Source organism: Melozone crissalis, unplaced genomic scaffold (genome assembly GCF_028551555.1).
Source record: "Melozone crissalis strain CALT ecotype California unplaced genomic scaffold, PUWL_Pcris_2 ptg000045l_1, whole genome shotgun sequence".
Taxonomy (NCBI): domain Eukaryota; kingdom Metazoa; phylum Chordata; class Aves; order Passeriformes; family Passerellidae; genus Melozone; species Melozone crissalis.
The window spans coordinates 9,985,337-10,013,219 of NW_026535823.1; the positions used below are offsets into that span (position 1 = coordinate 9,985,337).

Consider the following 27,883-nt stretch of genomic DNA (forward strand, 5'->3'; position numbering starts at 1 on the left):
TGAAATGGAGACATCTTCTGCATCTTCAGGACAGCCCTGCCAAAGGTCCTACAGCAATACAGCCACCCTGAGAAGACAAGAGGTCTGATCACATGTGGCCTGGCAGCAGGCCAGGACACCTCAGCTCCTGGACTAAACCTGCAGATGAAATAGTTTATTTTTATCAAAGCTACAGGTACTGGTTACCTTACCTGGGCACTGTCGTGGGTCATGGGCACTGCTGCTACAGTAACTGTTAGATGAAATCTTAGCATTAAAAAAGAGTTTCAAAGCCTTGGCTATGCAAGGCTGTCACTAGTGACTCCCAGCACTTGGGCACACAGGACACACCAGGACTGCTGGGAAGCAGGGCACAGCTTTTGGCAGCTCTTCCACCCACATGGAGCTGCTGAAGGATGTTCCTAGCCCAGCCAGCACAAGCCTAATGGCTGCTGCTGTTCCACTCACCTTTTCAGTGTGGAGCCCCATTTGTTGGAAAAGAGGAATTTAAATAAGTCTAGGAAGTGGCTCAGTGTAAAGTGTGCATTCAGAGAGCAGTCTGTTACATACAGATCTATAGGTTTTAATGAACCAAGTGATCAGAGTTACAGAGGGTTGGGCACAGGAAGGACAGCAATGCTGGACTTGGGTGCCACAAAAATACCAGTACCAGATGAAATTCAGCTTTCCTTGCCACAAAGGACAGGACAGTGAGGTGACCTATGAGCCCCCTCACTGACATGGCAGGGAGGAGCAGGGACAGCCCAGCTGGATGCAGTCCCTCCCTGCAGCTGGCACCAAACAGCAAGACCAAGCACCCCAGGAGCAGCCCACACTTAGTGGCAATACCCCCTCTCCCTTTCCTGAGGCAGAGGAGGGAGAAGTGAGGCCCTACCAGCCCCTTTAGGAGCAGGGATCAGCTATCCTGCCCATGAAGATGATGGTGTTGAGGGCAGCTTCCCGGATGAAAAGCAGGAAGGGCCTGTTGGCATTGAAGATTTTTCTGTTCAGAGGAAAGGAACGGCCAGAGATGGTGACAGCTGTAGCAGCTGAGGCCTCACTGCCTTCTTCATTCACCTGCCAGCCAAGAGACAAGATGGGATTAAAATGCAGACATTATGCGGCATGGAGAGGGCTCACCCTCCTCCTCCTCCACAGAACACAGGCCGGCCTCCCTCCAAAGCCCCAAACTGCTGAGAACTGAACACTGTAGGTTCAGAACTATTTTTTCCCCTTTAATATTTGTTTTTAAAAAGCAAAACACACTGGCACCAAACAAGGCTCACCTCAAGGAAGGCTTTGTGGAAAGCCTCAGACACGTACAGGTCTGTGCGGCCCTCTGCAATGATACCTGAAATACAAAAATATACAAAGGTGAAACTCAGTTTAGAGACAGCTCAAGAAAGAACACATTCCCATCCTCCATGGCCTGGGATCAGGCAGAAGGCATGGCTGCCCTAAAACAAAAACATCCTCCTCCACGTGCAACTGACTGCTAAGCTGCCATGTCTTCACTGCAGAGCAGGGCTGAGTGTCCATAGTGGGACTTGACCAGAGAGTCCATCACCGCAGCAACACAGAAATGCTTTCATGTGCTCGTTCCTCGTGTGCTGCTGCACCTACTACCCTGCCTAGGGAGGAATGGCTGCCCCTCACCTCTACCCTGCACTGCCTTATCTCCACATCTCACCTGGGAGTCTGGCATTTTCTGGACTGAAGAGATCTTCCAGCCCCATTTTCCTCAGCTTCTCCTTGAGGCTGAAGCTGTCCTCGATGCGGAAGCGAGGCAGGTAGACAAAGAGAGACATCTCCTTCATGGAATCGATCCAGCCCTGCAGCCTCTCTGAGGTCAGCTCTCGCTCCACCTCCTCCAGTGGCGTCCCAGCACTGGGCAGGACCAGCAGCATCGTGATGTCATCCCCTTTGTAAGGCAGCTCCAGCACCTGGACCTTGTCCTGGGCAATGAATGCATGGTGGAATTTGGACTCCTGGTACATAGTTGGGACTTGGCAGGTCTCACCATTGGCTTTATGAAATACATCCAGTTTTGTGTTTGGAGCTGGGAACTGCGATTTCCAGTGCCCCTAAAAAGGAGAGGGGGAAAACAAACATGAGCAGCATGTCTCCTCTAAGCAAGTGTGCTGCTCCCCAGTTCTGTTAGTTTTTCTTACCTTAAAATAAATGGTGTTGACCAGGACCAAGACAGTGAGATCATCAATACCACTTTCTGGGATCACTTCTGTAATGCGCTTCTCTGTCTTGTTAGCCACCCACTCATTAATGATCTGCCTGGAAAGTTCTGGCTTCTCCTAAGGGAAGAGATCCAAAAAAAGGTTAAGCCAAGGGTTTTAAACCCCTCTTTGTACCCCTTCTGCAGGAGACAGGCTCACAAGGGTATGTGCTGGGGGAGGACAATAAGCTTAGGTGTGATGAGTGGGACATGGCTGTGCTTAGGGCGAGCTGAAGTGAGAGGAGCTACATCTCAGATTCCCCGTTGCTTTCGCTGGGTGTCCCACACACCCAAAGCAGAGCACTTCACTTTTCCTGGGCAAAAGACAGGGATGGACGGGGGGTGGGGGGTGGAACCAAACAAAAAAAGCAAAATCCTGAGTAGTTCAAACTCACTTTGAAGTTCAAGGGCCAGAGTTTTGCTCCATAAACGATTTCACTGATGTTCTGGTAAGTCTCATTAAAGACCAAAGATTTCTCCCCGAAGAGACGGTTGGCTGACACCAGCTCTGAGGATTTGTTTGCTTTCTTGTACAGGCGGCAGTTCAGCTTGGCAAAGAAGAAATGGATCTGATCTGACGTCTTCTCTGAGATGGTGTCAAATCGAAAGACCTGGACAAGCCAAACAGCAACAAGGAATCCGTTAGGAGGCTCTTGTGCTCTGGGCCCCAGAGGAAATGGTGGTGCAGCCTTTGCCTCAACAGCAACAAATCTGCAGGCCCTCAGAGCTTCACCCTCCCATGTGTAGGACCCCAAATCTTTGGAAAATCAACACATCACCAGCCCAAGACCTGTAAGTGCTGGTAAAATTAACACAGTGTTCATAATCCCTTCCCACAGCCCAGAGATGAGCATTGCAGCTCTTGGGTCCTATCAGGTCATGAGAGGACTCACATGTGCTAAACCCTCCTGTGAAAATGCTAAAGGCTGCACTTTCCCAGGAGGAATTCTCATGGCCTGTTGAGCACTTCTGGTACATCTTATCTATTTTTACAGGGAATGGGAATATGTAGCAATCATTCTGAGGGTAGATTTTTGCAGCACAGGGAATTTTTTTATCTGTTCCCAGCTGCCAGCTGGAAGGACAATTACGATTTTTCTACTGCTATCCAACCTCAGGGCTTTAAGGCACAGAAACTCCCACAACCCATTGCTCTTTATGAATCTCTTTTGGCACTGTTTCCTGTAAGGCATTCCTGGTGTTCCCAGCCATTTCATAGGGAAAAGGGGGGGTTAGGACTGCTGGTGTGGGTGGCTCAATGGAGAAGGTTCCCCTTCCAGTGGGAAGGGCTGCCCAGAGGGGAACGCACAAGTGAAGATTTTGGAGATGTGGTTATAGCTGCTCCACTCAGGCTGTGTGGATAATGATAGGAGACCACCAACATTATTTGTTCCAGAGGCAGGATTTGTAAGGACAGCAACAGGGGGTGTTGATTTACACCTCCTCATTGCAGGGAGAAAGGCTCCTCTGGGCTGAGGTCTCCCATTGGAGAAAAAGGTATGGGCAGCATGAATCCCCACATAGCAAGTCAGTGGGTCTGGCATTGAGAAGGGTGCTAGGACAGGCAGGGACTTAAATTAGCTGCATAGAAGAGCCAGAACTCAGAATTTCCTCTTAGTCTGGGATGAGAACTATCCCCTGAGTATAGGGCCAACAGGTAGAGAGAGTGACTCCCTGTGTACAGGCTCCCCTGCCCTGAAAGTCAGGTGGACTGCAGGGTCTCCCATGTGTCTCATTTTTGTCCCAAGGAAGAGAGAAGGAATGTGAAAAAGTTCCTCTGCAGCAGGACTTGATATCATGGCTTTTCCTGCTTTTTACCTAAGGAAAAGCTTAGCTCAATCTGCAAGAGCCAAACTGTTGCCATTCTCTTCCCTCACCTTCCAAACGGGCTTCCTCTCCTCCAGATAAAAACTAACCTCTCAAAGCCAGGAATGCTGGATCCCAACAGGGAGTAAGGGGAAAGAGCTGAGATCTAAACAAATCCAGAAACAGGGTTTGGAGCAACCTGGTCTAGTGGAAGGTGTCCCTGCCCATAGCAGAGGGTAGAATGAGATGAATTTTAAAGTCCTTCCAACTTGGGATTTCCTCCCCAAGGCAAATCCTGAGACCCTGAGAGCAGCCATTAGCCACGATCACCTTTCCTGTCTTTCAGACCTGCTACAGAAAAGGCTGAGGAATCTCCACCAACCTCCATGAGCTGCTGGAGGGTGCTGCCACAGGCTCCGAGCTTGGTCATGGCGAAGGCTGTGGAAATGCTGAGGGGGGACATGAAGATATTTTCCCTATTGTCCTTGGAGTCAGCCAGGTACTTGTAGAAGACAACAGCAAACCGAGAATTGGCCTTGGACAGCTCCCACACCCGGGGGTTGGTGGACTCTGGGAGCTTGTCCTTGGCTGGTTCCTGCCCCTCTCCCTCCTGGGGTTTCTTGTCGGGGTTGCGGTAGATGCAGATGGGGTTCACGGGGATGTCGCGGGGCTTGGCGGTGCAGACGTCCTCCACAGCGTAGTGCTCAGGGGCAGCCAGCCCCCACACACTGAGCAGGCACAGCGCGAGGAGATGCATTGTCCTGGAACCAGAGAGAGGGCTCAGACACACGGCCTGTCTGTGAAACCTGTGCTGCTCCACGGCCCTGGGCCCCTTCCAGCCAGCACCACAGTGACAGCAGCCCCACAGCCCCCTCAGTCATCCTTTTGCCCTGCACCTGCAGGACAAGCAAGGACAGACAGACAGCAGGAGGACAGGCTTGCCTGTGAGCACACAATGCTTTTAGAAGCAATATACTGAAATCAGTGTTTTTCTAGTGACCTGGGGCCCCTCTTTTTTAAGCAGCAGGCTCAGCCCTGACAAGTTTGTACCAAAATGGATGATTTGAACTTGTGAGTCCTCCCCATTGGCCAGTGAGGAGACTACAGTGTAAGGACCCTGCCAGGCTCACCTCAGTTTTACAGAACTTTTCAGTTAATTGATGTAGGAGATAATATGGCAGAGAAGAAAGGTGATAAGGAAAAAGACCTCCAAGGAAATTGGTCCCTCCGTGGACTGAGCATCTCTAATTCCCAAAAAATGTACTTTATAAGCATGTATGGTGCAGCTGGTACATCATACCAACTCCTGTCCAAAGTTCATAGCACCTCAATGCAAACTGGCTGTCCTTGGTACCTAAAGAGTGCAGGCTAACGGGAATTACTGTGTTCCAGCAAAAGCAGTTCTCGGAAAATCTTCCAGCCAGAGAGAGATAATTTATATTTTCCCCTTTGCTAAAGAACACTGAACTTCAGAATGGTTTCAGTTAAAAAGAACCTTAAATATCATCTGGTTGCACCCCTGCCATAGGAAAGGACAGCTTTGCTAGACCGGATTGTTCCAAGCCCTGTCTGACCACGGATGCCTCCAGGGATGGGGCAGCCACAGCTTCTCTGGGCACCCTGTGCCAGGGCCTCACACCCTCACAGGGAACAATTTCCTCCTAAATCCCATCTCCCACCAGCTCTGGCAGAAAGGCCTCATGAGCCATCCCAGGGCCTGCATGCTGTGGTTCTAAGATGCCCTTTGCATGACTGCTTTGTGTATGTACCCCATGGGAGGAAGCTCAAGCACCACAGCCACAACAGTTTGGGAAACAACTACTGGGAGGGGCTGGCAGCCTGCCCAGGTCTTGCCTGCTACAGGGCACTTTTCCAAACGTGTGTCTAAGTTGGGTAAGTCTCTGCCTGCCCCCACATACTCACTGCCATGGCTACCAAGCATTGCCTTCTGAGAAACTAAATTAGAAGTCACCTGCATTTAGCACTGGTGACCTCCATGTCTGTGATCTTCCAGTGCTGGTGGGCCAGCACCTGCTGGAGGAAAATGGGAGCAGGCTCAAAGGCTGATTTGGGATGAAGGAGACCTCTGGCTTCTTCCACAACACCCTCCCTGGGCTTTTGGACAATGACTTCATCTGTTCCTCAGCAAAAGCAGAAACTACCTCATCTGGCACCAAGACTGTATGGAGCCCAAGGCTGTGTGATAGCACAGCAAAACAAGAGGGACTCACTCAGGCCATGGCCACAGCTCTCGCTGGTAATGACACAGAGATCATCTTGCGAAAGGTTTAGGACAGATGCAACACCACAAAGGGAAAAAAAAAACTAAAAAGTGAGGGAAGTTAACCAATTAAAAATAAAAAACAACACCCAGGCCAAGAGAAAGGAAAATATTAAGACAATTGAAAACACTCCAGGAAGTGCTGTGCTTCCGAACCTTTCAATCCCACAGGAAAAGGCAGCCAGCAAAAACCAGACACGCTCCAGAGTGTGCAATCCTGGGGCCAGGAGCAGACCCTCCACTGCCTGCAGCAGCCCTCCCTCACCCACACTTGGTCCTGCAGCTCCAGCAGCACTGACACACTTGTGGCCAGTCCCACCATGGAAAGGACAACCTCACCATGATCCCCTGCCTGTCACTCCACTCACCTCCAGGGAAAGCCGTGTCCTGACCGCGTCTGTACAGGACAAACACCTGCCTCAGCCAAGCCAGAAGTAGCTCGTGGTGTTTTCCATCACACCAAGTGCTGCTCATCTAATTTCATACTTAAAGGCCAAAGCACATGAGCTGGGAGGGCACCTCCATCCTCACCCTGTCCTCATTAAATGAGAAAGACTGCCTGTTTTTACTCTGCAGTAAAGCCCTGACTCCATCAGTTCAGGGAAGATACAGGACTTTATGCTAACACCTTCAATCTACTTTACCATCCATTAAGGTTGACCCAGCCTCTGACACATCCAATCTTGTCTCTTACAGGCAAGAGCCCCTGCTGTTTCTTAGACCAGCTCTTTGTCATAAAATTTGGCCAAAACCCACTCCTCCTCCCCCCACGGCTCTTCAATGCTCCCTTTTCCTCTGCAGCACTGACATGCACTCCATGTGTCAATCTGGAAGGATGCCAAAAGTAGTCCCACAACAGCACTGCCTGAAAAGGATTACTGGCAGGGGGAATGCAGAAACTAGAAAAGGTTCTTACAGGGGTGAAGCAACAAAAAGTGCAGAAAGCCAAGAAACAAGTTGCTGATTCAGCTCAAATCAGAAGGCTCTGGAGAAGCATGGAGAAAACTCCGTGATCTCTTGGCTGCTGTGCAACATGGCTGGGCTCTCACCAGCACACACCATTTCCATCCCACTCTTCCATGGCTGCAGGACAGGATGGTTAACTGGCCTTACAGACCCCCCAGCATCCACCCTACTGAACCTACTGGGGCTACTGGTAGTGGTGGGAATGCCCCACAGCAGCCTAGCACTGTGCTACACAGTCCAGCTAATATACAACACATCAAACCATTTTGAGATTCATTTAGGCTCTTGAGAAACCTTCCCCACTGCCTCACACCCCAAAACCTGACTCCAAAGCAAACCAGCAGTGCTCTTTTGCAGCCAGCAATTACTCAGGGCCTCCTGACTTCATTAACTGCTCTCCATACCATGCCTGCTGCAGGCTGGGGATAAGCCAAGCCTGACAATTTAGAATGCCAGCCTTCATGACACCTAGGGTGGGAGGACTCTCTCTAATAGAGCAAAAAGCCACTCTGGCAGCAGCTAAAATTCATAGGCTCCTACTAAGGGAAAAGAAGCTGTTTCAAGCAATTAATTAACAATTAAAGATGTGTGCAATCTGTTTTTCTTACCTGCCCCTTGTACCTCCAAGCCTTCTGCTTTTAGGAGGTAAATGCAAATTTTTGAGAGAACAGCCTTGCTTGAGCCCAAAGCAGTTTCCCCACTGGATTTCTGTGCTCAAACAGAGCTGAGACAGCAGCAGGGGATGGTGGGAGGGGAGTAGGATGCTAAGGCCAAAGGCTGATGACCAGCTGCTGAAGGTTAAGCAAAGAGTAGGAAAAAAGAGGCAATGTTTAGTTTGAAAGAGGTTTTAAAGTTCAATCTGACAAGGGAGAGTTTGACCACCTACCCCACACGAGTGCCACATGCCCTCAGTTTTTGCCAACAGAAAATGAACTGTTTATCCCACGAGAAAAACCTCAAACCCTTCAGGAGTTTGAATAAAAATTATATATTATATAAAGCTGTTTGTAGATCTAATTTTGGGATCTTGTAGCTAAGCAAAATGTTTTCCATCTGTCCCAAGCCCTGTCACCTGTATCCCATTTCCTGAACAGACACAAGTTGGGAGAAATTGCCCCACTTCACATTCTGCAGTTTCAAACACATCCCATCTTAAACACACTCACCTGGAACAGGCTCCCCAGGGAATGGGCACGGCCCCAAGGCTGCCAGAGCTCCAGGAGCATTGGGACAACACTTTCAGGCCCAGGGTGGGATTGTTGGAGCGTCTGTGCAGGGCCAGGAGTTGGACTCTGTGATCCCAGTGGGTCCCTTCCAGTCCACAATATTCTGTGACCTTTCACTTACACAGCTGGAAAGCTGAGGATTAACAGCAGCTCCCCCAGCTCCTGTCCAGATTCCCAGGGCAGAGTAGTGAGCAGGACCAAACACCATTTCTGATCCAGGATGCAGCTGCTCCACAAACCCTGCAGCATTGCCCCCTGAATTTCAAATCCCAGGAGCAGGCTGGCTCAGCAGGTGCTGAGCCTCCAGTGAGAGGAACATTTTCCCTTAATAGGAAATGCAATTGCAAACTGGTTAGGGTTAAGTAAAAGACTTTACTGTATCAGTATGGGACATAGTTAAACGGGACAGAGATTGTGGAGATAAAGTGAAGGGTAATTAAAAAAGTCCTCCATGAGAAAGGAAGGACTCACATACTGCATCTTGTTACTTCAGGTGGCTGCTGGGTTAATTTTTTAAGGTAACTGACATGCTCACAGATCCCAGGGTTTTCAGATGATTAGGGATGCTCCACACCCAGGCAGACACCCAAGCACAGGTTTCCATTTACCCAATGCTCAGAGGGAGCTCAAAGCAGTAAAACCAAAAGCAAACAACCATGCACATCCCACAGAACTCCCAGGGCATTTATTCCAGGGTAGCTGAGTAAATCTATCTATTGAATGCTGCATGTAAATGGTCATTCATGGCTGGTTTAGCTCCAAGCAACAACCCAGCACTTGCATCTGAGCAGAGCTACCCAGGAAGCCCCCAAGATGGCCAGTGTTAACCCAAACTGTTGGATGCCTTGTTTGCTCTAATGCAGGGGCTGTTTTTCTCCCAAAGCTGCTGCTCCCAGACCCAAAGCAAAGATCAGGGGCTCTAAAGCAAGCACCAAAGCCTGGCAGCCTGTGGCAGGACAGATGAAGCATCACACTTTGGTTTTAGTCTCTCCCACATTTTTAGTCTTCAGGGAGTTGGAGTTCACAGTTAGGAGGAAGGAGGTTACAGAAACAACTGAACACATCCCAGCTGGAAAGAAACAGTTCTTAAACATACCTGATTGGTGAGGAGGAACATAAATTGCCTTAATTTTGTTTTGTGCTTTGGGTGTTCACTGCTGAATTTCATGGATATGCGCAGGGAAAATGACTCTTGCACTCACAGATCAAGATGGGATCAAGGAATCTCATGAGCTCGTCTTTCCAAGATTCTATCTGTCCTGCTATTCATATCCAAAGGGGACAAAAATTCCAGCAGGTACCATCCACTTGAGCCTGGTCTCTCCTCTTTTCCACATTAAGAAACTCAGCAAGTTTTCCCCAATCTCTCTTGATGCAGAGCACCCACCACCTCCTTCCAGAGGGATCTGACTCTCCAGTGCTTCAGATCTTCCTTTTAAAAGCAGCAACTGTTGAAATTCAGCTCTTCTTTTTCCTTTTGAAGTGAGTCACTATCTGAGGACCCTGAATCCTCAGACTAGTGGGAGAAAGGGTAAGGAAACCATCACCAACTGAAACTTAGTTTTCTGCTGGATTTCCCACTAAATACAATTCAGTTATAGGAACTGAATGCTTTGACTCTTCCAGCAATTAAGTGTGGAAGTATGAGGGGGCCTAAAAATGAGCAGTGATGGTCTTCAGCCCAGCAAAACACACCTTACCTTGCTCCATGGTGCCCAGGTAATGAGCATTATGCACAAACTCAAGGGGCAGAAGGCCCTGCTTGCCCTGGAGTAGAAGGATCAGTTTTTCAGTGAAGCAGCACCTTCATCCAGATTCAGATTTAGAGACAATGACTTATTAAAGACCACAAAAAGGTGTGAAAGGAGAAGACTAAAAACCACAAAGCAGACTGTGGAGCAAAACTTACTTTCACTTTAAGGCAAGTTCCAAACCAGGCTCAACATTAGACAAATCCTGCTCACTCCTTGCTCTGAAGGGTCTGGTTTGATTTTAAAATATGTACACTCTGAGCAATTAAGGAAACCTGATTATTTTGAGTATCTTTTCTTGTTCACTTCTGGTGACCAGGTGAAGGAGCCACTTTGTTTACAGGTGAAGTCAGAAGAGAGCAGACCAAACCCAGGAGACATGTGGCTTCTCTGCTATTTGGTGTCTCCTATGCTCCAGCCTGGCAGAGAACACACACCTTGAGCTGATGAAAAGCTTACTCAGATGGTCCAACAGTCTTAGCCCTCACACAAAATTTAGAAGAATGTACATTCATCCCAGACAGAAAACAAGAGATACTTCAAAGTGTTCTTCATTAATTTATCACTTAATATAAATGCTGACAGAAAAGCAGGTAAGACCTTGTAGACATTTCCATCTATTTACAAACCACATAATGAATCACTTTTCCACTTTTTGTTTTTGTTCAATCTGCAGCTCAAAGGACCCTCAGATATTCTGTGAGAGCAAGGTGAAGTCATGGAGAAAGAGGGAGAAAAGCAAGAAGAGGGAAGAAGAAATAGCATTTAAACTTTTTTTTCCTATGTAACTGCCATTCATGTACAGTAGGTCTCCACTCCCTTGTTCTTTCACATAAAAGAGACACTTGGCTCTATAGGTCTGAGAATTAAATAAAGAAGACCAATACTGACTTTCAAATCTCTGGATCCTCTTGCCTTTTGCCTCCTTCAATGCATTCTGTCCTACTTCAGCAGAGTACCTAGAAGGTTTTTCTATCAAGTCTAAAAAGTATATTGCAGGAGTAAAGGCACAGAGAGTTGGATATAGAGAACTTTCTTCTACTCCTTTTGTTATCTCAGTTTCCCCAAGAGGTAGCAAAGCACCTAACCTTTCCTGGGGAAGACACAGCAATTCCTCATGGACCTCTGAACATCTCCCCCACAACCAGGCCTGTATGTACAAAACCTTGTAATTTTTCTGAACTTGCAAAGAATTCAATTTATGGAATTCTTCTCATACATTCTACTTCATCTCCACTCCTATTGTGAATGTTTTGATAGCCACAAACAATAATTATCTACATTATCAACCCAGAACCAGCCATTCCCATGAAAGCTTGAGAATTTTTGTTTATGGCAAAGACAAACAGGAAAGGAAGAGAACAGCAGAAGAAAAGCAAGGAAAAACACAAGGAGAGAATGAATGATATTTTGTTTGGCATTGATTCATGAAAACAGCAGATGGAATTTCACTTGTCTAGGATCCTATATAAATTTAAGAAATAGTTCATAACCTGACTCAACAAATTTCATGGTCTCCTTTATTACCTAGGCTATCCTTTATTTTATTTTTTGTTAAATATACCTCTGCAGGGCACAATCACATACAATCAATACGATTGGATAATTACATGAGCTCTATCCCAAGCATATATGCACCAATGTTAAAAAGTTATTTAAAAAACCAAACAAAACAAACAACCCAAAAAAAATAAAATAAACTCCACCCAAAAAGGTGATAATGACTGCAGAATGTCTCGGGGAGACTTGTAAGGAACTAACAAGAGCAAAGAAAATGAGACAAAAACCACAAAAAAATCATATATCAAGAAATCCCACAACTGGAAGTAGATGATTTCAAAGAAGTGGGAGCTGTCATACAGATCCCACAATTCTTCCTCCCTCCTCTCACACATCTTGCTTCACCTCTTCCTCCCCATAGCAACAAATACAAGGAGGGGAAGAGCTTAACATGACGCTACCAGTTAGAGAAAATATGGAAAAATAGCCAAGCTACAGAACAGCTGCTAAGCTGACTTGAAGGAAAGATCCTTTGAGCATGGAAGCTGCTTACACAGCAAGCACAGGCTGAAGGGGGAATGGGAACTCCTTAAAATTAGGGAATACTCTCAAAGTGATTTGTTTTGCCCATGTTGATCAGCTTCACTTGGGAGAGGCTGCAGGTGAACCAATTGTGAGCTGTGCAGCAGCTGTGATATGAATGGGATTGCTTCTTCCTCTCAGGTTGCTTCATGCATTTATTAAAGGCTGCTGCCAAATTTCTTTTTAAAAAACTACAACTAAAGAGGTCAGTGCACACATCCAGTTGTGGGATCCATCTGATATACAATCTGGTTTGGATGCCAAAGACTTGTGAGTACTGTCTGCCACAGAACTATTAACGAAATCTTTTTAACATTATGAAGAAGCAAATAATTTCTTGAGCATCAAATACTCCACAATGTTTTTTTTCCTCTTACAGATACATTTACCCCATATGCATTTTACATGTAATTCCATCATGTCTAATGTTTTTTATTTCCAAAGACTGCACTACCTGTTGCTTCTGTCTCTCCCAATACTGTATTTTTCAAATTGGACAATTGTGTTTTCCTAAAACTTGCAGATCTTCAAAACAGTACTTTCCTGATATATGAAAACATCCAACCAGTATATCCAAGGAAGGCTGCCTTGCTGGCTGAAGTTAGGCACCTAAACCCTCCCAACTGCTGAATACCTTGCAATTAGCACTAAAAATCATAAACAAACTCCTTGGGATTGCAAAGATTGCCTGGGAAAGATCAGATAATTACTCACATTACTAAGCTACAGGAATCCAATTTTGATTATTATGGCCACATATTTTAAGCATCAAATGACTGTGATGTTCCTGATGCAGACAAATCCACATTGCCATGTGCTCTTTATACTGGGAAATTTCAAAAAAAGCTGCAGCCTCTTGGCTTGCCATACTTCCCATGGAACGATATTACACTTGCCAATAGGAAATAAAATTATAAAGAAAAGAAATGTTAAATTTGTTCTCCTTTCTCTGCTAACCAAGGCTCTACCTGCATCACAAGAAGTGCTCTGAAGTCTGTGACAACACTAAGCAGTTACATTCTTCTTCCTACAGAAGAATAAAGGCCACATGTTAACTGTAGAAGGACACTGCTGGGACAACATTTCCCCAAATCCCTTTCTTATGTTGTATAACTAGGATTAACTTTAGCCTGTCATCCCCTGACATTCCAAGATAAAATAATGCAGTTGGTAACAGTTCACTATGGAAATGAAAATTCCCAATGAAGTTTTTGACATTTTAAGAGTCTATTTGAATTGAGAGCAAATCAATTTGTGCCACATAATAATCTGTATAACAACCACCCATCTCTTGGCACCATAGCTGTACACAAAAGGTGGCTCAGAAGAGCTACTTCATTTTTACTCAGAAATTCAGTTTACACTTACTCAAGCAAGGTGGATGTTTTTCCAGTTCACAACTCCATTACCATGTAGGCAACTCAAAAACTCTTGCTCTCTTTTTCCTCCCAGGGAAATTGATTTATTGTGATACAAGAAATTAAGTTGCTGACATGCTAACTTTTTTTTGGTTGTTTTCAAATCAGCAACATCAGGAGGCAGGAATGGAAGGCTGTGTTTTGGAAAGTGAATGATGACAAAATTTGAATATGAAGATAACATCATGCCCCAGCAGCATTGCTGTTGTTCCTTCTATCTATCCTAGGACCAAAATCACTTCTCCATACACACACAGACAAGCACAAAAACTTGCACACTGTGTATGGTTGGGTCTTTTCTCCCATTTTTGAGCAGAGAAGCTGGCTGGCACTCCCACTGTTGAGCCTCCTGAAAACTGGCATGGCATTTCTTCTTTCTCATAAAAGCAGGTCTGAAAGAGCCAGTCCAGGAAAGAAACTTTATATTGGGGGGTCTTCCAGATAACTATCCTGTAAGTCTGCTTTGTTATAGTTCAAAATTATAAATGGCAGTGGAAATGAGGGTTTATGCTACTCAGACTTTAAAAGATTTCTCTTTGAACCTGAAAACTTTAGTAAGAAGTCTGTGAGAATGAGTAGCTAAAGGAAGGGAAATGCCAGCAGCTTTCTTGTATTACAAATAAAAGCCTCACTTCTGGCCCTTTCTAGCACAAAATTTGCCCCACTTTACTCAGTCCATGCTGTCAAGAGACAATATCATCACAAGTTTGGTTCTTCCACATCTAATTTAATGCAATGCTAGTGTTTCACAAATCTTTTCGGTCCCAGTGGACTTAAAAGTCAGTCACATTTGTAACACAGATTTATCTTTTACTGTAACTGAAGAAATTTTCAATCAGTATTCAATTTAGAAACACTTAAAAACAAGGCTTCTTGGATTATAACATTGCTATGTTCCTTCTCCCTCTCTAAAAGAGCCATTCAGTCAGCTGAGAGAGTGTATGAGAGACTGAAAACACATCACAACACCTCAGATACATCTCAGTGCATTGCAAATTGTTTGACTAAATGGAATGATTTTCCACAATTCAATGCATGGGCAAGGCTTGACAATCATTAACTTCTGGAAACTGTTATTAGGATAATACAGTCAACTCACAATACCCTACACAAATGTCTGACAATCAAAATGGCTACACCAGGGGAAAAAAAAGTGTAAAGCACAAGTCTTTGGCTCTCCTTTAAAGAAAAACAGCAGTTTACCATGTTTATACAGATCCCCTGTTTGCCTACCAGTAGGGGCAATATCACATTTGTGCATCACTGAGTAATAACACCATTAGAAAAGGCAACTTCATAGAAGTTATTGGCTAAGCGAATTCATTTGAATGCTCTGTTTTGAGGCAGCAAGCTGTCACTGTTACACAATCAGGGAGGGTGGATGGGCAAGCCACAGGAGAAAAAGACACAAAAAGGGGAGAGACGGCTCAGAAAAGACGACAGAGAGAAGAACTTGAGAAGAACAGGGATAAAAGTGCTGCTAGCTTGAAAGGTGCTCTGATCTACAGAAAAAAAAAAGTCCTACTCTGCAAAAGGACAGCATGCAAGAAGAGCAGAAGAAATAGTTTAAACTTCTCCTATTAAGAAAAAAGAACTAGGTCACAGGACAGACAGATGAGATGTCGACAGAAGGAGGGAAATAACACCACAGAATAAACAGACATCATCTATACACTGACTGAATCACTGACACACTGAAGCTTAACCTACCACTTGAAGCTTCCTATTCTGAGGGTTTGTCCATGCTGTCCATCTGGCTGAAACCCAAATATCAAGACTTGTCTGGTGCAGCAGAAAATGTAACCTACCTACCAAAGGATGCAGCAGTGCCCTGACACCATGGTAATACTGCTGCTTCTTGCCCAACAGAAGGAACTAAACCACTTGGCAGCCAAGACCAATTTCACTGAGGTGGCCAGAATTCCTGAACAACTGGGACAATGATGGGCTACAGGAGTGAGTGCAGGAAGACAGAGTCACTCCAGACATTTTCATGCTTGTAAACATCAATGCTGCCACTACTTACAGAGCTAGCTGTCCCCCAGGGTCTCCCAGTTTTTCCACAAAACTGGAACATTTCAGGTGCAATTTCCAGAAAAAAAACTTAAAAGCATGCACTGCATTTTGCTGTTTTATTTGTTTAATCAACTAAACTTCTGCAAAAAAAGCAGAAAAAGGGTAAGAGGAAGAGGGGATGAAACAAAGTTGAAAATCAATACCGTTAGTAGATACTAAGTAAACTATTTAACAAGCCAAACTATAATTCTGGGCAAACAGGGCATTCACCTGAACACATTGATCACAACAAGGACGTTATGCACAAAGTACAGCACAGAGAGCTGGATGAAGGAGAAAAAAACCCAGTAAGGTCCCCCTTCTAATCCAGAGATTTTGGAAACATTCATCATATGTAGGCCAGTAATCTAACATAGTGCTTACTGAAGAATTCCAGGAGAAAATGTGGGGAAAAGAATAATCCCTAACTTGGTTAAGGAACCAGGAAATAAAAGGTAAAGAGGTTTTTGCCCCTCTAGATTTTCTTCCTAGTATTACAAATGAATCTGTAGTGTCCAACCTATCATAACCATCTTTGAAAATTAATTTTACACCCACAATTACTACAGTTAAAAAAAGGCACATTCTGGGCTTGTCCTCCTAGATTAGAATATTGCACTAATTATCTTGACTAAGATGAGCTCCCTGTGTTAATAAAGACACAGCAGGAAGGAGCAAACTAATTAAAATTAAGGAGAAGGCTGACCTGAGGGTGGTGCTCTGTACTGAAGGATGAGAGGGCCCAGGGCCTGTGTCAGGTGACTTGGAAGCAGGCAGCCAGGAAAAGACCTTCGTCCTTCTCATGCCCAGAGCTGAGAAGGGAGGAACAGACCTGACAGGCTCCCAGCTGCATCACCCCAGTTCTGCTCAGCTCCAAGGAGAGTGGCTGGAATGCTTGGCTTCAAGTAGGAGATACAGATGGATAGGGGCAAGGGGAGATGAAGCTGTTTCAGTGCAAAGTTGATTCTTTGCCAAAAGTTAAAAGAGGCATTAGAAAAAAAGCAAGCTTCAAACTACTCCAGGCAATTAAGAGGCCAAAGTTCAACTAAGAGTGAAATAAACCAGTGTTAAGACACACGGAAAGTGTGGTGGGGGTGTGCTAAAAAATGCTTTTATTTTCATTCAGTGCTTCTACCTCCCAGACATTTGATCACAACAGCTGCGCTCATGCGAAAAAATTCTTAAAACATACCCAATATATATACAGATATAACTATGTATATATGTATATATATATTTATATATAAATTTTTATTTAAATAAAAAAGAAAGCTCGAATCCCAAGCCAATATGTGTATCAAATCCTTGACCAGCCAGGTCTGTAGGGCATAATCAAATTCAATGTGAAATAGTATATAAACGCGGTGCCTTGACTGGGCAAATTAAATAATTGCTACTCAAAAGAGTCTTCTGTTTGGACTCTCCTACTGGTAGGCAATAGTGAGACTGTATCCCCTCCCACCCCCCTGTTGTTTTATTTAACAGTATGATGAATGCAAAGCTTAGCCCAAGGTTGCTAGAACCTCAGCAGGAGTTAAGGTTAAGGAAAGAAAACTAAAACCCAAGAAAATTTATTAACTCTTGCTTTACCCAACCAAAGCAATGCAGTAATTTATTACATAACCAGTGCTTTCCCACTTAGTAGTCTAACCCAGAAAGAAATAATGAGGACAGGCCAAGAAGGTAGAGAGGGAGCAGCACTTGAAAAACCATTCTCAAGAGGTCTTCATATCCAGGATCTTATCTCAGCGTATGCCAAAAAAGTAAAAAATGTGCAGCAAGAACAAAATCTTTAATCTAAAAAAAAAAACATCAAAAGACACTTACTGCTTCTCTGGCTTATGCCCATAAAGCATCTACTTGGAGAAGTATTAAATCTATCAGGCAAAATTTGCTTCTCAATAACTCTGGCAAGATCTGTGCTGCACCTTCAGTGCAATTCTTCCCCCATGGAACAGGAATCCAGGGTGGACTCACTGCAGCCCTGACAAACTGCAGGTTGATACTCAGGTGTCAGATTCTAACACACACAGACCTTAAATAATGCCAGCCTTTGAAAAGGACCACACCTTTGCAAAGACTCTGTCATTTGTAGTTTAAATTCAGCAATTTAAGCAAGAAGCTCAGGGTAATTTCCTAGCCACAATGGGAGGAATTGTGTCAAGATGAAGTTTGCTGCACATCTTTTGATGCTGCAATTCACAGCTACTCTCCAACCTTCATTCCTTGTTTACCCTTAAATCATACAAGGAAGTGGCCAACTTGTTCTAGTAAGGTAAATAAGGAATTATGCACTGGGTATGTAATAATACCAAAATAAAAGAAAACCTACTTCATTAAGATCATACAATTAATCAAACAGAGTATATATATATAATATCTTTTTTTTTTAAGCCCTGGGATTCAAGGCGTCCAAAGTTATTAAAATAAAGTTCATTCACAGAACAAAAACAAATTTAATTTGAATTGCTTGCAGATACTGCTAATTTTCATTTTTTTAATTAAAAAATGCGTTAATGTGAACTATGTGCAGGATTTGTTTCTAGTAGTTGTGTTTGTGCACATTGCCTCTGGACCTGCTGCTCTGCTACTACTGCTGCTCCTGGGTTTATCCAATCATCCCTGGAAGAAAACACCCGATGGAAGCTGCTGCCACCCCAGCAGAAGGAGCTCCAGGGTGTGCTGGCCTCGCTTCATGGAGCAGATGTGGGTGTCACTCCCCCTCGCTGGGAGTCATGGCCATCTCCTCCTCCCTCGGGGTCCTCTGCCAGGCTCAGAGATGCCATATTGTTTGACAGGAGCCCAATGTTCTCTTGGGTCAAAGCTGATCCATTCGGAACATCACTGCTGAAGGGAAGTTGAAGAGAAGGGAGAAGTGGGTGAAAAGTGGCAATTAATGAGATTTTTCCTTCATTTCTAAGTAAGAGGACTTCAGTGTACATATTCTAGAATATTTAACTCACCTAATAATAATTTATATTTCCCTCCCTCTGTTTTTAAAAATATAAACAGTTATTTTGATTTCATTACTTTCACAGCACCATATGGAAAAATTAGTTCCTGCTCTGGTGGTGTCAATCTGATGGTGCAACACAAAACTCAAGAACTGGTCATAAAAAGAAGGCACAGACTTCATCAGCAATAATGCATTTATTCAGAAGATGCTCATTCTGAATAAGTATTAATATTCCAAGCTGCTCACATGAAGTTAGGTAAGCATGCAAGCTTCTCTCTTCAGTGCTGGCCTGAATACACATAGGTGCTTGTGGCTGTTTGAAAATACTTGCTGTAGAGACTTCCAGCATTCCCAAAAACATTTTATTCCAACTATTAAATGTAAACTGAAATCAATCCCAGCATCTACACAGATAAAAGTCCAATACTGACAGCTGAAAGTGAATGTAGCTTCAAAGTCTGTGCCTTCCTAGACAACACCCACATCACGAACATTAGAAGGATGGAATACCTTTCACATTTGGGAGATTTCTTTTATATGAAACCAAAACAGCAGATAAAGATTTCTTTTGTGGTGGCTGTGTAACTCCTGCTTCTCCCTACTAATCACCCAATACTGACCAGATGGATTCCTCCCTGCAAGTCTTCTATTCCATTAATTTATATAGTCTTATTCCACTCACCTACTCCACAGCTAGAGAGGTCCTTAATTCATACCTGCACTATAAAAACTTGATTTTTAGTCTCTTTGCCTAGTAGGTGCTTCCTCATCATAGCTGATGTGAGGCAAGGGTGTTTATTCAAGAAGAGAGTGGCCCTGAAGAAGTGGCTCCTGTTACACAGAGAGGTTGAAGGTCCGTGTTACCTGAATGTCAGTGTAAGGTCCTCAGCTGGAACCTTGTTTTGTGGTTCTAATTGTCCATTTTCTGTCTGTTTAGTGGTGCCCAGCTTGTTTTTCATATCCAGTGAAGATTGGCTCTCCTTTAAAGAAAGGACAGATGAAAAATTCTTTAAGAGTGCATTGAAAGAACTGGAGATTTCATTCCTTAGGGACGATGAAGAAGGCCTGTAAATTGCAGTCACAGTTTAACCCACAAAAGCCATGAGACAAAAACAGACTTTTAGATATGCTCATCCTCTCAGGACACAGTATTTCCCAAAAGGAAGGGATGATCCTTGTAACAACAAGCAAAGGCCACAGACTGTAACAGCACACAGACTCCTGAACACTAGCCCGTACCTGCAGACAATGTCTCCTATGTTAAAGCAGTTTACAGAGCTCATGGCACAGGGACCTTGGAGACAATTTGATTTCCATCAAAGTCAGCACCACACTTCTTTCAAATGGTGACAAACTAACATTTAAAGAGGCTACATTAAACTTCTTCATGAAGAAGACTCCAGAAACTCCTCAGGAGGTTTTGAAGAATAGAGGTGAAGAGGAAGATGGATGACTCGAGCTGTGAGCATCCAGCAGGGAGCCTTTCTGCCAGGGTGAAGGGGCTGCAGCCAGTTCATGGCTCTGCACTGCATCTCTGCCTCCCAGCCCCCCAGCACTCACCATGCTCAGCTCACGGGTTCTCTTGCCAATTTCCCTTTCCACCTGGTGTAGCTCCAAGCTCAGCTGTTCACTTGAGATCATCCCAGGCCACTTGGGAGGTGGGGGTGGGGGCTGTGGTTGGCCTGCCAGGGTAGTCGCCTCTCTCTGCAACAGCAGCCTGTTACTAACAGCCTAAATGCATAAAGCCAAGCACATACACAACTGAGCACACAGCACACCAAGCACAGAGCGCTCTAAGGCCATAATTCCAGAGTACTGCTCGTTTGCAAAACCAAGGCTGCACTTCACAATGTCCCAATTGAAATCACTCCCAATGCAAGTTTCAACATGTTTCTGTAGACATGGACAAGTATTTTAATTTTTACACAAGCAGTGTTAAATTCCTCTTGCTGTCATAAATTTGCATGTGTTGTCTTCATGTGTCACTCCCTTCTCAAAACTAAGACTAAGCCCAAGAACAAAAACATTACTCTCTTCTGAGCACTATGTTCAACAAAAAAAACTGCAGATAAGCAAATCTGCTGCTTTATTTACAGCAGTAGAATTTATCTAATTCTACAGCAGAGCCAGAATTACTATTACATCATCTTGAGAGATGTAGCTGTCAATATGTAGGTCTCTACTGACCACATTAGGAAACAGAGGAACAGAGAGGGGCAAGTGACTATGGTCATTCACAAGTTGCAAGTTACTAAAAGCAGTAGCCATGTCAGCCATTCTAAAACTCTGCTAACACATGTGAATCAGTTCTGCAAGTGTGGGCTCTGCATTTAAACACATCATCTTGCACTCCACACAATCCAGCATTTGGCTGGTCTTTAAGTAGAAATGCTCATACAATGCAAAAGCAAAATGATCTAGCTCTTCATGCTTTGGCTGAATTGATTGCTGCAACCCTGTAGTAGGCAAACCAGTGAAGACTCCTTGATTTCCAACATCTACATGCAGCTTTAAACATAAGAGATCAACTGAAAGCTGTTCTTAATCAAAATAACTAATTCTGCAAAATTCATATTATGCCAAAATCAAGACTCAACATTCAACTGAGCAGGATTTAACACTGACACAATCACAACAACGATGAGCAGGAGAAGGCCACTTACAGGTTTTGCAACTTTCCAGTACTCTTGTATTATGGCAAATGCAGACATGCAAGACTGAAAACATTTTCTCCTCTCATTCCCAAACAAGAGCACAGGAACACAAGCTATGTTTCAAGTAACTAACAAATGCATATTACTGCAACTACTGCTGTGACTTAATTGTGAGCTCTTAAACTAATCTGCAATAACCCTCCTCTGTAACATGTTTTCTTAACTAACCATAGCTTCAGCAGAAGCTGCTATCCACTACTTACAGCATTTTCTTCTGGGAAAATATTAACACAAATAGTTGCTAAAGTACCTAGAACTTTAGGTAAATACCTAGAATTTCTGGTAAATATTTACTGATTTTTCCTAAGAGGAAAAAATTAACTAAGGCTTTCTACAACTATTCATTCATTATAGCTTGACATTACTCCTGTCTCACAAAATCAAAATATTTCAGCTCATTAATTCTTTTACAAACACATACTCATCTTTCCTTATGCTACATTTTTTCTAAGCAAAGAGCCATAAAGTATTAAGCCTTAATTTTTCAAGCTAAATGTATTACATATTTACTTTCTTGACTCTTGTGGTTTGTGCTATTTAGGAAGAAACAGGTACAAACACAAAGCCAAACATGAAATAGATGAAGCTCATGGCTTTCTGTACATAAAATTAGACATTTCCAGCAGCAGTAAAGTCAAGAAGAACAGGCTCCTACACCTCAAGTTTGCCTCTGAGTAGAGCTGAACACAGGGGGAGTGAAAAAGAGTAATAGCAAACAAGACTAAGCACAGACTGCAGACTCAAATATAGTGTTGGTGTGCATGTGGAGTGCAGAGAAGTTTCTGCTGCTGAGCAGAAAAGCTGGAACTTGCACCACAGCCCTGATGCCTGGCATCACAGGATTAAGTATTGCTACTGAGTATCACTACAAAGGTCAGCCCTTGAAAGGTTTACCAGCCTCATCTCCCTCCACCCCACCCCCCAGTGCTGCTCCAAACGCTGGTACCAACCTCCAGCCCCCTCATTTGGGTCTGCTGGCTGATCTGATGGTCAACTTGCTGCAGCTCCATGCGCAGCTGCTGCTCCCGTTCAGCTGAGGGCAACTGCTTCCCATGAGCAGCCACATCTGACAAGGACAGCCTCTCCCTTTGGGATTGGAAAACAAGGAGATTTCAAAAAAAAATCTTTACTCCACTGGCACGGAAAAAAATAGAGAAGAGAAAATTTAGAGAAAGGCAAAGAAAAAATACAGCAGTCCTACCTGTCATTGAAACGTCCCTGAGAAGGTATATTTTGATGAGGAGAATATGGAGAGCCTCCCCAGCCACCGTGAGTTTCATAAGGACTGTAGTCTACCAGGGAACAGAAGAAAACCACATTGCATTACTACAAAATCGCCCTTTCAGTCATTCAGCCAACACAGAACTAGACAGAGAAGAAGAAAGGCCAGCCCCTTAATTATGAGAAGTTGAACATTTCTTCTGATTGAATGAACACAGAAATACTCTCCTTGACCAGTCTCACATGCCTAATACACGACTCTCCCTGTATGACTAACAGTCTGTGACAGCCTTCCAGAGTCTGAGATTGTGAAGGACTTCAGATACTCAGGCAGATGAGCAAACACAGAACAAAACTTACAGACATGATGATTGCAGTTATTTTTACTACTGAAGTTCCTAAAAGACTCAGCAATTCATTGATAATTCTGATATATCTCAGTAACTACAGTTTAAATAGTAACACTTCAGGGAACTCAGAGCTCTACTTGTAATAAAGTGTAAAAAATTACTGCCTGAAAGAGCTAGAAGCAAGTTTGGGGGAATATAATAATTCAGTATTTTCTTAAGGTTATGCAGTGCACCTCAAGAAAGAGACAATCTTTTGGAGTAAGACAGAAGGCCATATTATACGTGTGATTAGAACATAGATGTATTGGAAATGAACAACTTCTACTTTTTTGCTTTGCCTAACAGTACATGAGACAATGGCTGCATTAAGTTTGCAGGAGCAGCTACCAATAAAGCAGGAGAGCAGCAGTACAATATTCCATCAAGATGGTTTTGCATAGTGTATTTGAGAAAATGCAAGGCTTCTGGATTCTGCTGCTACAGATTTATAACAAGCTTCCTATCAGATGGACTAGCAGAACAAAGTAGCTTCTTCCAAACAGCAACAACATATCTCTAACAAATACACTTGTATGCTATAACATGTCATGGAATCACTGAATATGTCAAGTTGGAAGGGTCCCATAAGGACCACAGAGTCCAACTCCTGGCCCTCCACAAACACCCCAACAATCCCACCCTGTACCTGAGAGTACTGTCCATACACTTCTGGAGCTCTGGCAGTCCTGGGGCTGTGACCATTCCCTGTTCAGTGCCACCCCCTGAGGGAAGAATCTTTTCCTGATATCCAACCATACCCTCCCCTGACCCAGCTCCAGTCCTATCACTGGTCACTACAGAGAAATCAGGGCCTGTCCTTCTGCACCCCTTGGGAGGCAGCTGTAGACTGCTATAGGGTCTGCCCTCTGTCTCCTCTTGTCCAGACCAAGCGATCTCAGCAAACTGTGGCAACCTTGTCCTGAATTCAGTCTTCTCAGTATAACCCTACCTGCACTTATTTTAAGTGGCATTAACACACACCACAGCTGTACTTCTAAGACAAGATACAAGCTTAGAGGGCTTGTCCTCAAGACAAGTAAAGAAAATAGCAACAGCCAACAAAATACAAGAGCACAGATCATACCTGAAATGATGGATTTGGTGGCAGCTCCCGGAACTGCCATGGCCTGCATGGGCCCAGAGTTCTGGTACATGGCTTTGGAAGTACGGGAGATGGCCCCAAATCTTGACACAGTTGGGCGGTCTCCAAAGGGAATGAGGTCATCGTCCCCCGCCTCGGCCGCGCGCCGCTGCATGTCCAGTCGCTGCTCACGCATGGCCTTGCCGTCCACATTCTGCACAACACATGGAAAAGGCACTCCAAAACTCATTCCAAAACCAACAGCACACGTTCCTCTCACAACAATTTGGTAATTGCAGTTAGTTTCTCTTGTATTCTCTATCCCTTCACTTTTCAACTAGTTTTTGTAGTCAGAGCGGACATCTCCTTAATGGTCTACCTTTAGGTACCATTACTACACCACAGTGAAAAAGCTGCAAAATTAATTGTGATCAAATCCAGAAGAGAGCATCAGCAAATGGAAACTGAGACAGAGAAAGTCTAATGGGAAGAGAAGAGAGGGAAAATCTCCCCCTCATATAAACTCAAAGAAGAGACCAGTGGGCATCTCTGAGGAATACACATTCCTTCTAGAATCACAAAGAAATTTCTCAGAAGCGCAGTGCTAAGAATTGTATAACCTAACAGCCTGCAAATGACTCAGAATGGGAGTTTTTCAGTACCACACTTACTTGGACATGTCTGGTATATCTTCTCAGGCACTTTTCATAAAGCAGCACTACTGTTTGGAACATCCTGGTTTCTAACTGAGTTTCAGACTCAAACACCTTAATGGGTCAGCATATGAGGAGAGAAGTGTTCACTCTGTCCTCCAAGAGCTGAGTTAAATAGGAAAGCTATCTGTTGGCTACCACAAAATGGAACATGGTAAGAATTGCCAAAATCAAGTTAAGACTGCTAAAGAAGTAAAACTGTGCACACTAGAACAAAAAAGCAAGGTAAGTGGGACCACTACACCAAGAAAATTGTCTGAAGGCTACAACCTTTGGTATAGTCCAAATAATATAAAAATTAATAATAAAATTTTATTTTATAACAAAATAAAACTCGGCAAGCTTTCAGTGGGGATAAGGATTGCAAAAAACAGTTAACATATCTGAGGCAGGAATAAAGGGGTGGAAATGGCAATAACAACTAAGTTGGAAGCTAAACTCAAGAAATGTAATACTTAGAAACGGAAACATTAGGGAAAATCTACTTTGGAATTCTGGAAAAAAAATACATTAAAAAATACATTTAAATCTTGAGGCCATAGGATGCTAGTACCAATTTTAATATCCTTCTATTTACTCAGTAAAACTGCATGTCATCTGCAGAATATTCAGCATTATGCACTCAGGTGATACTACTCCTGTACTTCAAAAAAAGAATCTCTTATGAATTAATAAAAAAAAAAATCACTGAAGAATTAATTCAGTAAAGGTCTCTTGATAATTTTTTCCTGTGAAGAGGCAAAACCTGAAAAGCAGCAGAGATCCCATTTTGCTTATCTGAAAATTAGCTCTTAGGGCAAAGAATACTTTGTTTAGCCTTGAAAAAGGAGGTTATTTCTCTAGAACCTTATTACTCCTTGTAACTAAGCTGCAGGTTTTTTACACAGTTTTCTTGCAGCAGGGATGAAAGCCAAGAGCTGTTTATCACTCCTGGATGCTGCCACTTAGACAGCAATAAGCTGATTCCAAGTAATCTCAGTACTTCCCCAGGTCAAACGTGGCAGTGTGGTAACTCCAGGCAACCACACTGTGTAGGACTGAGAGCAAGAGGACAGGTAAAAAGCCCAAAGTTGCAGATGAAATGCAATTTTTTGCTCTGCTTTTTTCAGTAGAAAGCCTCCTTTTTGGGTCCATTTCCAACAGCAGCTTCAAAATTTTATGAGGAAAGCAATTCAGCAGATGGAAAAAAGACAAATTTAATTCCAGAGGGGGAAAAGGGAGCCTTTCTGAGGAGAAGCTGAACCAAAAAATCCTGATTTAACAAGTGGTTGCAACAGGTGAGCATCTGTCCACAGAAGAATGAATTCTGATGAGAAATGTTCCCCTCCCCTCTTATTGGCCAAAGAAAGGTCTCCGTGACTCCAACAATACAAAAATAAATCAACAGATCACTTTTGCAGATGGGGGTGAAGGAGGATAGATGAATCTCTGTAAAATAGTTTCTCAGGCTAAACAGTCTTTTCTCTTGAAGAGCTTGAATGACTTGCTACATGCATGGGCTACCAGCCTACTCCTCATGTTGAGTGCTGTGTGAATGTTAGGAAGAAACTGAATAGTGGTGGTATGTAAGTCTCCTCTTTATATTCTTCTCCATTCATTACTCCCAACAGTAATGCTCAAGCAGCCCCTTCATTTTGCAACACTGACCTAGCAAAAAAGGAGCAGCACAAAGTAAGATCACAGCCCACCTCCCAAAGTTCAGTGAAAGACTGAATAAGTGCAGCAGAGATGTAGAAATTGCCTTCAAGAAGAAACAGCTTAGTGAAAGTTTTGACTGCTTTTCTCAAAAAGCAAGTTTTGGGTACTCTTTTGGCCAAAAATCACAGTCCTTCAAGTAAAAACTAGTAACACCCTTAACAGCAACAACAGCCACCTTCAAAGGAATGAATTGCCTAAAGTTAAGCTACAGCATCTTTCTCTAACAGAAAGAAGTACAGGCAGCAACAGAGGGACATGCTTAATTAAGAAGCTGCCAGGACAGAATAATTTTTGCATTTCAAGTAAATGCAAAGAATAATTCTTGCACAATATTCTTGCTATCTATGGCTTCAGAGCAGAAAGGCTACCCTGCAACTATACGCAGAATTTTGTACCAGCTACACAAGGGTAGGACTGCTCATAACTTTGAAAACAAAGCGCTTCACACAGCTGAAAATGCTTTCTGTGACTGCGATGCACTTCTGAGCTTAAATAAAAGCACTGCCATCATTGTGGAAAGCAAATGAAAGTCCTTCCCAACCCACAGAAATATCCACTCTTCTGTTTTCCCCTTATCTCTGCATACCGCCATCTCCACACTCCTTGCTGCCACAACATCTTTGGGTTTTGCATCTTTGGTTCCAATGTAGGAGCCGATGGTGTCACAGGACCACGGAGAGTACTGGCTGTAGTCATTTCCTTTGTATTTCCCAGCTACCTTCAGGTCTTCATCCAAGTACTGTACAAAAACAAAAATCTGGTTCTGTAAGTGAAGGGAAGAAGCAGTTTCACAGCCATCCCTGTGCACTTCAATAGTAGTGAACTTGAGAAACATGACCAGGATTATTTTTTATCAGAAACATCACCCTCTGGAACTGGGCCAGAGAACATATGAAGTGCATGAAATTCTGAGCCCCTGGCTACGCTCCCAGTGCTGACTGTTCACTTGGCCAGTTCGAAGGTGATATTTTGACACTGGTTAAAAAAACAAATCTCTATCAAGCTGTTACTTCATTCTAAGTATGTCAGGAGTAAAGTCTGGTAACTGTGAAGAGCGATTACTTCAATTAGTAATGGTTCTAAATTAATTTTCTTCGCTGCACCAAAAGCAGAGAGCTCAGACCAGTGGTAGATCAACAGCCAGCTGAAATACTGGAGACTGTATTACAAGGGTTTCCCAGCTAGGCACGAAATTTACTTTGCCCAACACTTGCCAGTGCTGTATTGTTCTGATTTTCTTGTTGTCTACACCTACCAGCACGTAAAGGCCCAAGTATTTTCTAAACATGCCAGTATCTCATGTTTTGTCAAAATATG

The 27,883-nt window shown here is 43.7% G+C and overlaps 1 protein-coding gene across 1 annotated transcript in view; it reads right to left on the bottom strand.

Moving 5' to 3' along the window:
- Nucleotides 1-607: 607 nt before the first annotated feature.
- RC3H1 (ring finger and CCCH-type domains 1) overlaps nucleotides 608-27,883 on the bottom strand; it is a 73,628-nt gene continuing 46,352 nt past the window's right edge. The window contains 11 exon segments of the mRNA XM_054285591.1: nucleotides 608-1,056; nucleotides 1,266-1,330; nucleotides 1,670-2,288; nucleotides 2,605-2,820; nucleotides 4,398-4,776; nucleotides 19,615-19,730; nucleotides 20,311-20,481; nucleotides 22,415-22,550; nucleotides 22,666-22,756; nucleotides 24,159-24,369; nucleotides 27,153-27,305. Coding sequence (XP_054141566.1) covers nucleotides 883-1,056; nucleotides 1,266-1,330; nucleotides 1,670-2,288; nucleotides 2,605-2,820; nucleotides 4,398-4,776; nucleotides 19,615-19,730; nucleotides 20,311-20,481; nucleotides 22,415-22,550; nucleotides 22,666-22,756; nucleotides 24,159-24,369; nucleotides 27,153-27,305 — 2,331 coding nt within the window. The 3' untranslated portion in view covers nucleotides 608-882.